This window comes from Marmota monax, unplaced genomic scaffold (assembly GCF_021218885.2).
Source record: "Marmota monax isolate L192 unplaced genomic scaffold, Marmota_monax_Labrador192_F-V1.1 WCK01_AAM20220418_F8-fsc00062, whole genome shotgun sequence".
In the NCBI taxonomy this organism is placed as follows: Eukaryota; Metazoa; Chordata; class Mammalia; order Rodentia; family Sciuridae; genus Marmota; species Marmota monax.
This window is the reverse complement of record NW_026695221.1, coordinates 11,601,525-11,614,387: the sequence shown is the minus strand read 5'-3', so window position 1 is coordinate 11,614,387 and position 12,863 is coordinate 11,601,525. Positions and strand designations below refer to the sequence as shown.

Here is a 12,863-nt window from a genome sequence, read left to right as displayed (position 1 = left end):
TGTCCTCCTACTCACAATCCTCTCATGGACTCCATGAGGTCAAACCCAATGGAAGTCCCTTTATCCTGGCTTCTCTAAATGGTGATTTAGGAACTAAGATCACAAGAACATCTTTGACTTCCCTTTTCCTAACTCCCCTCAGAATGAAGCAAAAAGAGAAAATGTAGTGAGAGGAGCACTCCCCAAGGCTTTCCTCAATTGTGGAAACAAAGGAATCTCCAAAATAAAAGCCACTTAACCACCCAAAAGAAGGTTATCAAGTGAAAGAATAAATGACTGCCTCCAAGTCCACAAAAGTCAAATATTTCCATGATACAGCTTCTCAAGAATTCCAGATGTGTCCTAGTCAGATCTCATCATCTTATCATTTCTTGATTTATTATCATGAAACCTTATTCTACTTAACACTTTATAGTTTCTGAGAATAACCCAGAGAATGTCAGGCAGACTTACTCTCCCTTCTCTCAGAAAGAATGAAGAAACTGACCATCCTTTTCCTTATGTTGCCGTAGCCAATGAACTGATTTGTATAGTTAACAATTATCTATATTATTACATTTTTTGCATTTTATTTCCATTTCCTATTATTCACTCCATGATTCATATCTCATTTGCCCTAATGAAGATCTGGCATCTATACCAAACACACTTTCTGTTTAGGAAAGCATACTTTTCTTCAAAGTCTTTCTCAGAGCAACATGGACATCTTTGTTCCTCAAACTGTAGATGAAAGGGTTCATCATCGGTCCCACAATGGTATAAAAAACTGTGGAGACTTTATCTTGATCCAGAGACCCAGTAGGAGATGGTGTAAGGTACATGAATGCTGATGCTCCAAAGAAAAGAGAAACAGCAATAATATGAGAGCTGCAGGTGCTGAATGCTTTGGACCTACCCTCTGTGGAACGGATGCTGGAAATGTTGGACAGGATCAAGGTGTAAGAAATGAAGATGATAATGCTAGGCCCTAGAACATTGACACCCACCACAATGAAAACCACCAGCTCATTGATGGAGGTGCTTGTGCAGGAGAGCTTCAGGAGAGGAGGTATGTCACACATGTAGTGATTGATGGTGTTTCTGTCACAGAAACTGAGTCTCATCATGCATACAGTGTGGGCCATGGCACCCATAAGCCCCATGGCATACACACCCACCATCAGCATGAAGCAGACCTGATGGGACATGGTGACTCTGTAAAGCAGGGGCTTACAGATGGCCACATATCGATCATAGGCCATTGATGTCAAAATACAGCACTCATCAATTACAAAAAAAGCAAAGAAAAAGAGCTGAGCCATGCACTCTGCATAAGAGATGATGTTCTGATTTATAAAGCTCATCAGCATTCGGGGGGTAATGACGGATGAGTAGCAGAGATCAATGAAGGAAAGGTTGAAGAGGAAGTAGTACATGGGAGTGTGCAGGTGAGGATTCAGAACAATCAGAACAATCAAGCCCAGGTTCCCCACTACAGAGACCAAGTAGGTTCCTAAGAAGAGGAGGAAGAGAGGCAGCTGGAGCTCTGGCTGCTGTGTTAAACCCAGCAGGATAAACTGGGTCACTGAGGAGCCATTGCCTGAGGCCATTCCTCCCTGTACTGTCTGTGAGAAAAGGAGAAATAGTAACATTAAAAGAAGAAGCCAGCTCTCTCCACCCAGCCCCAACACAGTGAGATGGAGATCCAGAATATAAGATGAATTAAATCCTTCCTTCATCCTTTTCTGTCTTTTCTCCATTTTATAATTTTTAGAGAATAGGTAAAGTTTTTGTTTGTTTGTTTGTTTTTAAAATAGGCAATTTCTGAGGGGAGAAAGGTCAGGAAGGCAATGACTACTTCATCTCAGCTAAACTTCTTTCTTTAAAATCTACCTCCCATCTCTACCTCAAAATGTGGGCTCAGCAGAGAGGAGATGAGGCTTTTCAAACACTCACCAGCTTCCAGAGATGAGGTCTAGAAGAATAGCATGATGGGTACAATTCAGATCTCAACCCTCTGCGTCAGGTCTTCAGGAGAGCCTCTTGATAACACTTCTGCTCCATTCTTATGAATGGCAGGTAGCTCTGATGAATTTACAAACCAGAAAATACACATTTTTTTGGTATTGCTTTTGTTTGTTATAAATTATGAATAGAGAGAGCCAGAGCACAAAACTCCATACCCCAAACTCTGAAACACCCTAAGGTACAGATCATGATTTCTGATGGTGGCTTTACCTAATGTCTTCTTTATCCTATGAGGTTAGGTAAATAGCATCTACTGATGCCAAAAGATCCCAAGGGGATTTTGTGAGTTTGGAAATCCTAGGGACCTGATTAAAAATAAGAAGACCTGTGTTTCTCCAGTGTTTTCTCTACAGATTAGTTTTCACAACTAAAAGAAATTATCTACCAAACAATAACTTATTGGTAGGATACCATTTTGCATATATTTTGATTCCCCGCCAAATGGGACACATCCCCAGAAAAGAAATACAAGAAAAAATTTTCCATATCCAAATAGAATTTTCCCTTCACCTATCACTAGATGAAATACCATACATTCATTTTCTTTCTTGTTGTGTCTTCCCCCAGTACATGCACCTACATATGTTAGAGTGTAAGTTCCCAAAAGGCAGGGATTTTGTCTATTTACTTCAGTGCCATTTCTGCATCACCTAGAGCAACACCTGGCACATCAGTAAATGTTCTATGTGTAGAATTAAAGATTTAATGAAGATTTCTTTATTATTCTTGGAACCTGTACGGGATACAACACAGATAATTTGCCCCCTGGCAAAGGCTTATACAGTGCCAATGGTTTTAGTTGTAGATAAGAATGAAGGACAGAAAAAAATATCAGTAAGATGTTTACATAAAGGCCAGTGCTGGACCCACAAAAGTCATCTAGGGGCACTCCAGATTCAAGTCACTGAGTTCAGAAAAAGACTGAAGTCTCCCCACTCCCTAAATATCACCCTGAGGACTTGCATAACCCCTCCTTGAACTCCCAACATTTCTCTTACAGGACTGCAGCTTGGACTCAGATCAGACCACGAATCTGTATAGTGTAGGAAGCTCCCAGGTACCCAAATGCAGGATTATTCTCTATGGGAGACCACTTAGGTCTTTATTTATTTATTTTTGGCAAAGAACATAAGTAACCACAGTGCTGACTTATAAGGATTAATGTGGGGGCATTGGTTGGAATGACTAGTATTAGATAGACAAATGTTAGATAAGCTGCAGAGGCAATTATAGCAGTCAATGGATGATTTACAAAAATAGAAGAAAATAAAAAGGAGAAAGAGGAAAAGGAGGAGAAAAGAAGGAAGCCAGGCCTTGTGTCACATGCCCATAATGTCAGGGACTCAGAAGGCTGAGGAAGTTCTCAATTTCAGCTTAGGAGACCCTGTATCAAAATAAAAAATAAAGTTGGGCAAGAGATTTGGTTCAGTGGTAGATTATTGCTGGGTTCAATCTGCAGCACTAAAAAAGCAAAAATAAAAACAAAAAGCATCATACAACCCTTTGTGTTTTTTATTAATTAATTTATTTATTTTAATTAGGTATGTATGACAGCAGAATGCATTTTGATTCATTATACACAATTGCAATACAACTTTTCATTTCTCTGATTGCTCATGATGTGGTGTCAAATATGTGCAGTCATATGTGCAGTCATACATGTGCATAGAGTAATGATGTCCATCTCATGCCACCATCTTTCCTGTCCCCATCCCCTCCCCACCCTCCCACCCTTTGCCCAGTCAAAGTTACTTAATTTTTCCAGTGAACACCCCCACCCCCCATTATGGATCAGCATCCACTTACCAGAGAGAACATTCAGCCTTTGGTTTTGGGGGATAGGCTTACATCACTTAGCATGATATTCTCCAACTCCATCCATTTACGTGAAAATGCCATGATGTAATTCTCTTTTAATGTTGAGTAATATTCCATTGTGTATATATACCAGTTTCTTTATCCATTCATCTACTGAAGGGCATCTAGTTTGTTTCCACAGTTTAGCTGTTGTGAATTGAGCTGCTATAAACATTGATATGGCTATATTACTATAGTATGCTGATTTTAATACCTTTGGGTATAAACCAAGGAGTGGGATAGCTGGGTCAAATAGTGGCTCCATTCCAAGTTTTCTAAGGAATCTCCATACTGCTTTCCAGAGTGGTTGCATCAATTTCATTTCCACCAGGAATGTATTCCACCAGGAGTATATCTTTTTCCCAACATCCTCACCAACACTTATTGTTGTCTGTATTCTTGGTAACTGCCATTCTGACTGGCATGAGATGAAAATCTTAGTTTTGATTTGCATTTCTCTAATTACTAGAAATGTTGAACATTTTTTCATATATTTGTTAATCAAATGTATATCTTATTCTGAGAAGGGCCTATTCAGCTCCTTAGCCAATTTGATAATTGGATTGTTTGGGTTTTTGGGTGTTAAGTTTTTTGACTTCTTCATATATCCTGGAGATTACTGCTCTAGTTGATATGCACATGACAAAAATATGCTCCCCAAATGTAGGTTCTCTATTCACCTCAGTGATTGTTTATTTTCTGAGAAGAAATTTTTTAGTTTGAGTCCATCCCTGTGGGGACAAGTAAATGGAGTACTGCATACATGGCATATGTTAAGGGCATCTGAGGGGCAGGCCACTCCCCTCATGTTAGGCACATGAGCTACAGGCCACTTACCCTGTAGGCATAGCCTTGGGCATGAGGCCATGTGTTCAGTCCCAGTGCTTCCTCCATGGCCCACTCCTCGACTGGTTACTTCAAGAACAGTTAGCAAGAAATTGTATTGGTGGATACCTGAAATCTGCATAACTGTTGCCTGAGTATATATATATATATATATATATATATATATATATATATATATGGTAACTGCAATGAAATCAGACCTGCTCCCTGTGTGGTCTCTGGAGGTCTTGAATAGTGACTCTGCAGCCACACTCTCCTCTACCCTGTTTCATGGACTCCCTCACTGGACAAGAGAGAGCCCCCACACATCCCATTTATTAATTCTTAATTTTATTTCTTGCACTTTAGCAATCTTGTTAAGGAAGTCGGGGCGTAATTTAGAGTACTATTGTAATTCCAAGAAACAAACAGGAGACATTGTAAGAGAAGATTCAGCAGGACGTCTCACAAAGAGGATTGACATAGACAATAAAATTTCCCAACATATTCCTCTAGGTGTTTGGGTAAATTAGAGTCTTAATACCGAGAGAACTCACAAAGATAGGAAATATTGCTATAATTATACATTCAGTTTTGAACAAATGGCATCCTAGTACAAGTATGGAGAAGGAGATATATAAATAAGGCTAAATGAAGCTCAGGAGAAAGATTAGAACATGAAAAAGTGTTTGTGGGTCATTTCCAATTATGTCATGGGTTGGTACACTCAGTGAGGAAGTAAACTAAGAAACCCCAAAAGCAAGGGGGAAAAATTGGAGCTACCCTGATTATTTTACATTTAACATTACACTTTGTATTTTACTCAAGATAATAGAAAACCCAACTATTGCTGAAAAATGTGTCTCCATTATTATTCTCAGACTACCCAAAATTACTAAAGGAACAAAAATTCCTTGGGGGAAACTTGAAACATTCCACATGGCAGACGTTCCTTCAGTAACAACCTTGAAGAGGACCTTGGTGATTCATTAAAATGTATATTTTCTATGGAAATGCTAAGAAATCTTATTTAGGAGATGCAAGAATATGAAATGCTCCAAGTTCACATTTTAGAAAATCACATTGTGAGAGTTTTAAATCAGGCTGTAATTAGAGCTTAAGATGAAGGTCATTCTTTAGCTTTTAATACCTCTAGGGTATCTATGGACAAACATTGAATGAATGTAGAGATTCTAAGCTTCTTGTATTGAAAAATTTATTCCTTCCTTTCTTCCATTTGCATAATGGTTACACCAGACAGATTCAATTATAATGAAGTACATCCAGTGGTCATCCTTCTCACTGAGATGTGCCACAATATCTTTGTTCATTCCTCTTTTCAAACCCAATATGTTCAGTTTCTCAAAGTCAATAGGAATTTAACTTCGAAAACTTGATATTATGCTCCATTTTCATGAAGGTGCAGAAAAGAAAAAGATAGTTTTAGAACATAGATGAGGAAAACTTTATTTTGTCTCACAATTTCATGGTCTCAGTCCATGTGTGGCCGACTCCATTGCTTTGGACCTGAGGTGAGGCAGAACATCACGTCAAAAGCACGTGGCAGAGGAAAGAAGCTCAAGACACGGCCACCAAGCAGACAGAAAGCTCTCCTCTCCAGGGACAAAATATAAGCCCCATCAGCATGTTCCCAGTGACCTATTTTCCCCTTGCCATATCCTACCTGCCTACAATTACCACACAGCTAATCCATTTCAGTGGATTAATCCATTCATTAAATTACACCTTTTGTGATCTAATCATTCACCTCTGAATATTCTTGTACTGTCTTACACATGAGCTCTTAGAGAATGCCTCATATCTAAACCATAACATAAACATATATGAGTGTTAAATCTTTTCCTTTAAATTCTTTTTTTCTTTCTTGCAATCCTGAGTGTTGAACCCCAGTGCTATTTTTACCACTAAGCAACATACCTAGCCCCTTTTACTTCTTATTTTGAGATGGGTCTGACTAAGTTATTTAGGCTAGCCTTGAACTTTCAGTTCTTCTACGTCAGTTTACCATGTGGCTTGGATTACTGGTTACAAGTTATGTGCCACCTCACCTGGCTAAATAATTTTTAAGACCATTTGAAAATTTGAAATTGAATTATATTTAAATAATGTAAGAGTTCTTCTTTCACTGACTTATTTAACTTTGAACAAATATTTAGAATCACTTTCACTTTTTTCCAAGTATTTCAAAATAACTAAAGATCTCTAATTAGTAGAAGGTTGTGGATAGTTATAGTAAACATTCTGCAATTATATCAGATGCCATTAGACCTCTATCAGCTAATAATAGCTAGAAATGGGCAGAAGTTATGTGCCCTTGAGATATGGAAGTTTGAGCTTCTTACTGAAGAAGTGATTGTCATGGATTCGCCTCCTGGCCTCCAGCTACCATGCAGGACAGGTCCTGAGGTTTAGCACTGTGCTCCTTGGACACCTGAATCATAAACTCCAACAGCAGCCCGAAGACCTCTTGCCAACTGTAGGCTCTGTCTCCTCGGCCTATGACTGTTGCAGCACCACTTTGGCTACGAGAATGGAGCAAGGATGCCATTTTATCTCATTGTTCTTACACCTACTAAAGACATGATGCACTGTCACATTAGACCTACTCACTCTCGACTTCCTAAGAGCCCCATTTGGGGCTACAAACTTGACGGAACTGAGTCAGGTTATTTGTTGGTTCATTGCCTACCATGCTATGCTTCAGAATACAATATAGTGCTCAGACCAGCTGCCCAGGGCTTAGAGACATGGATGGTGTACATATCATTCTGTCTATAAAAACATAAAAAGTCGTTACTAAAATATATGCCACAAAACAAAATTCAAACAAGTGTTAAGCTTTTTGTTTCACAAATCATTGTTATGAATGTAGATAAAAAATAGAATTGGATAGTAAGCATTCAGAATCTGTTTGCAGAGTATTTTTTTAAATTAAAATAGTGAAATTATTATAATGAATATAAATAACAAACTCTGCTCTCATTGTAATAATTTTAATCATACTGAAGTTCTTAAAAGAGGCCTCATTTTCTTCTAAGGGCATTCTTTTACACCAAGGATTTTAGAATTTTTCAAAAATTATAATATCTTCATATAAATATAAAAATTACAGTGATAATGAACCATTTCCCCTGACAGGGTATAGTCACTGAGGAGCATCTGCTCTAAACTGATTCAAGAAATTTATTCATTTTATCTTCAATTTATCTTCTTTCAACATAAGAAATCTTAAAATTTTATAGAGGACAGATTTCTATTATTTTTATTATGAATAACTATTTTAGCTTCTCCAATGTTAGCATAATATCTAAAAGACTTTCAGTACAATGGAAATATTGACAGGTCTCACCAAAAAAGTCTTGACCTAAACTCCTATCCCAGAAAAATAATCATTATCATTAAAAGATCAAGATGAAATGTTCCTTCACACCTTACCCTTCTTAACCCACTTTAAACACTTTAAATGCAGACTTCTGTAGTACCTGTACATTTTTCTAGTTGAACATCAAAGTCTGAGGCCTTAAATAACATAGCATTCCCTAATATAGAGAGCAGGAACATCCCCTTGGAAGAAGATGCCAAGAAATAAGACATGTGAGGTATTAATTATGGTAAACACCTGTGAAGGATAAAATGGAAGAGAGCAGAACCTATTGATGAGCACCTCAGACCAGGGTGAAAGTGTCACCTTAGAAAGGACAAAGAAATGGAAGAATTGGGTAGAAAATATCACACTGCAGTACAGTACTAAAAGGTCATGGTGAGGATGATAGGAAGTCTGCAAGCAAAGATTCCTATCAAAAGAGACCTGTGTTAGGCAGAAATCAGCCAGCCCCAGCACTTCCCACTCACCTTGCTGGACCATTGTGTGAGTCTTCTCAGAATAAGCATGGCCTCTGCCTGAGCACTATGGTTCACCCAAAGGAGCATTAGCTATAGATTTCTCAGCCAACTGTGTTCCTCACCGCTGGTTCTCTTGACAGGAGCTAAGGAGGATTTTATAAAGCTGACATTCCACCACCAATAAGGAAATTAAAACTCAAAATTTCTATTATATATTATTGTTGCTATTGTTTATTACATTTTATAGTCATTAATCATAATTGTAAATTTATAATTTTTGTTAACCAAACAACACTCTTCAAATGAACATTTCTTAATGTCTGTATAGTAACAATCTAAATTGAAGATGATGAAAGTATTGGAGGAATACAGAAATGATATGAAACAGCCCCTATATTAAGGGTGTTTTATGTCTTATTGATGATGCAAAGTTTAAGTAAGCTCACAAATGTTGATAAGAATATAGTTTATTAATACTAACATTTTTTTTTTCCTAATGACCCTCATTGGATAAGTAAAACACTGGCTAACATAGTTGTATTAACTTAATGCACAGTACATTTTTGTTAGTGATCCAAAGAGAAAAAAAGTTATTATGAGAATGGTATGCTTCTTATGAAAATGTTGGAAGCCATTTTATATTGTAATCTATGCAGGATAAATAATATGAACTACCATACTCCTTACTGGAATCTTGGGGTACACATATATTGTGTCTCTAATCATCTTCTGTTAATGCTGCCTTTGTCAGTAAAAGGTGTAGGTGTGTATACACTCTTCAACAATAAATGAATGATATAGGTTCTCACAAATGAGTGTCATGTGATACAAGTTTTGCCATTCCATTCACAAGGGTAACCAAAAGCAACAATAATGAGGAAAGGAAATCCAAAAATTCCTTCTATTTTATCTATCTTATTGTATCAAGCTTTAGAGAGATAAGAAATGAAGACTTTCCACCATATCCTCATGCCTATAACATTATTGATAACAATGAAAATGCTTCAAGCACTTTTAACAATTTTTAAAATAATTAATTACTGAGAGTCATCTGTGGGCTATGTGTGGACTACATCCCCATCACAGCCTAGTGAATAGGAGAATCTGGTATTTGGGAACTTCCAGTGGAAATTTCCTCTGGATAAGACCACCCAGACACATTGTGAGCCTTATTCAACCTCTGCCTGGTCCCACACACCTTGGAGATGGGATGACTTGCTACATCCACCCAGCCACACAGCCTATCAGAGATGGGTGTGACCTACCAAGATGTTAATCAATCTGCTGACTGCAAGACACCATGAAGCAAGACTCCACCCCTGAAACCTTATCCCAAACCATATCTGTCATTTCTATATGTCATTTGTCATATTTCTATATTTAGGTGAGAACACCATAATTTTAAACTTTTGTAACTTATGAAATTTTCTATACATTTTCATATTAAGAAGAGCCCTGGAAATAATCCAGGAAGGGAAGAAATAATGGTGTCTGTATTTAATCCTAATGAAAAACACCAGGGTGTATATTGCTTTGCAAACATGTTATTAATTACAGGGAGGCATCAAGTGCCCCATTACGGGGTTCGTCTTCCTGCTCAGGAGGATGTAAGCCACCTAAGAGATTACAATCTAGAACAATAGTGAAGAACTAAGACACAGAGTCATAAAACATAGTTTTAAAGGATGAAATACCTGATATATTGAGCCCACATAAGAGCTGGAGCTAGACAATTAGTAAATGGCTTCCAGGGTTTATTTTAGGGAGTACGTAAAAGGCAGGTATAAGGTTTAAGATATAGAATCTTGCTTCATGGTGTCTTGCAGTCAGCAGGTTGATTGACATCTTGGTAGGTCACACCCACCTCTGATAGGCTGTGTGGCTGGGAGGTTGTAGCAAGTCATCCCATCTCCAATGCTGTGTGGGACCAGGCAGAGCTTCAATAGAACTCACAATGTGTCTGGGTGGTCTTTTCCAGAGGAAATTTCCACTGGAAGTTCTCAAATACCAGATTCTCCTATTCACTAGACTGCAATGCGGATGTAGTCCACACACAGCCCACGGATGGCTCTTGACAATTAATTATTTTTAAAAATTGCTAAAAAGTGTTTGAGAGAGAGAAACAAAACAATGAGATTTTAAGAGAAATGTCAAAACAACAGTACTAACCACATAAAACACTATCTGCAGAAATCACATGAGCAAAATCTCTTCATGAAAAACACCAGTAGACGTTTTAAGATCCTTCAATTTCTCTATACAATTAGTACTTCTAATTACAATTTGTCTCTCTTTTTAATTTTAGTCATGACTTCCCTAAGTGCAACTTTGACATCCTTGTTCCTCAAACTATAGATCAAAGGGTTGAGCATGGGAACCACATTAGTGTAGAAAACAGAAGAAAATTTTCCCTGGTGCATAGATCCAGGAGAAGAATATTTAAGATACATGAATGCACCTGATCCAAAAAAGAGAGAAATAGCAATGATGTGAGAGCTGCAGGTACTGAAGGCCTTTGATCTTCCATGAGTGGATTTGATGTGAAAAATGCTGGTAAGAATGAAAATGTAAGAAGTCAATATGGTAAAGCTGGGGACTGTAATATTAATGCCCACCACAACAAGAACAACTACTTCATTGACATAGGTGCTGGTGCAAGAAAGTTGGAGGAGGGGGAGTATGTCACACAAGTAATGGTTGATGACATTGGCATTGCAGAAGGTCAGTCTAAGCATGCAGCCCGTGTGGGCCGTGGCTCCAACAAATCCCATCACATAGGCAGCAAGAGACAATGCAGAACAGACCTGCTGGGACATGGTGACCCTATACAGCAATGGGTTACAGATGGCCACATAACGATCATAGGCCATTGAGGTCAACATGTAGCACTCGGAGATGACAAAAAAGAGAAAGAAGAACAGCTGAGTCATGCACCCCACATAGGAGATGGCATTCCTCTTGGAGACAAAGTTCATCAACATTTTGGGGCTGAAAACAGAAGAGTAACAGAGATCAATGAAGGACAGGTTGAAGAGGAAGTAGTACATAGGGGTGTGCAAGTGAGAGTTGAGACCAATAAGTGTGAGCAAGCCAAAGTTGCCCAGGATGGTGACAATGTAGATCATTAGGAACAGGTGAAAGAGGGGAAGCTGAAGCTCCTGAAGATCTGTTAATCCAGCCAGAACAAACTCAGTCACCAGGGAGTCATTTCTGGTCAGCATTCTCTTTGTTGAGAGTCTGGGAGAACAGAACAAATCTTCATTAATAGAGGACCCATGTATCTGCTTTTGTCATTGATGGGGAGGGTACTGGCAGATTTCCTGTAAATTATCCCTTGCTTCATGTCATCTGAATGAACCCTCCTTTTCAACATTTCAATCACTCTCTCTTTTTTCTGTATTTACTGAAAGTGAAAAAATAATTGCTCCTGTCCTGAGTAGTAGAGAGGTGGAACTGCTGTGACGCAAACCCACCTGCCGATGAGCTATGTAGTGGGGATATCTCTCTCCAAACTCCCTCTACTTCATCTGTTCCCTCAATTCCTTGCCCCTGATCATATTTCCATTACTCTACTAGACACCTCAGTTCTCCTGTGCTAACTAAGGGAAGAATTATTTTAGGGGAGAGAATGTATCAATATTATTCTTCCTAGAAAGGAGTATCCCCTAGTCTGTAGAGATCCCATATACCATACTACATGAATCCATAAAGTCAACAATTGATAATAGGTATGGAGAAGATCCTTGGCAGCTTAAGATTTAGAATGATATATACCTCAGTGTTGGTACACATATTTTTCTACTGCATCTTGGCTACACAGAGGCCAGAAAAAAGATGGCAAATGTGTTTTCAAAGATCAAATATGAGGAGATGAAGCAGAATCATAATATTTATGAGTGCTGATTATATTAGTTAAGTTTGAAAAATTTGCCCAACTGTGTTCTTACAACATGTAAACTCTGTATGTATGGCACATAGCAGTATTTGTAAAAGGCTGTATGTTGGTGTGTTCCTGTTATACTCCTCAAACTGCTGATGTATCTGTCCTACTACAAAACTGAGAGAGAAGCCAACACAGCAAGATCTAGATGAGAAAAATGCAAGCAGTAGATCCAGGGCTCCATGCTGCTAAATTTTTGATTATTCAATATAATAATTCTACTCATTCTTTACTCACATGAACAGTGAGAGATAGAGATCAGATGAACTCACCCTCCTTCCACATAAAGAACTCAAATGATCACCCTTTATAAATATTTCACCTCTACTGTCCTGGAGGAGGACCTGGCTTCCAGGTATCTGAGCTGATC

General features: G+C 38.2%; 2 protein-coding genes across 2 annotated transcripts; both read right to left on the bottom strand.

The window, feature by feature from the left end:
- Positions 1-656: 656 nt before the first annotated feature.
- Positions 657-1,595, bottom strand: LOC124085195 (olfactory receptor 8B3-like). The gene has a single exon (XM_046432743.1). It carries the CDS (start codon positions 1,587-1,589, stop codon positions 657-659), a length of 933 nt encoding a protein of 310 aa, XP_046288699.1. The 5' UTR covers positions 1,590-1,595.
- A 9,234-nt stretch (positions 1,596-10,829) lies between these two features.
- LOC124085168 (olfactory receptor 8B3-like) lies at positions 10,830-11,783 on the bottom strand. The gene has a single exon (XM_046432697.1). It carries the CDS (start codon positions 11,772-11,774, stop codon positions 10,830-10,832), a length of 945 nt encoding a protein of 314 aa, XP_046288653.1. The 5' UTR covers positions 11,775-11,783.
- Between the last annotated feature and the right edge of the window lie 1,080 nt (positions 11,784-12,863).

Excerpts from the sequence above, each read along its gene's own strand:
- LOC124085168 (XM_046432697.1), bottom strand. The coding sequence starts at position 11,774 with ATGCTGACCAGAAATGACTCCCTGGTGACTGAGTTTGTTCTGGCTGGA.
- LOC124085195 (XM_046432743.1), bottom strand. The coding sequence starts at position 1,589 with ATGGCCTCAGGCAATGGCTCCTCAGTGACCCAGTTTATCCTGCTGGGT.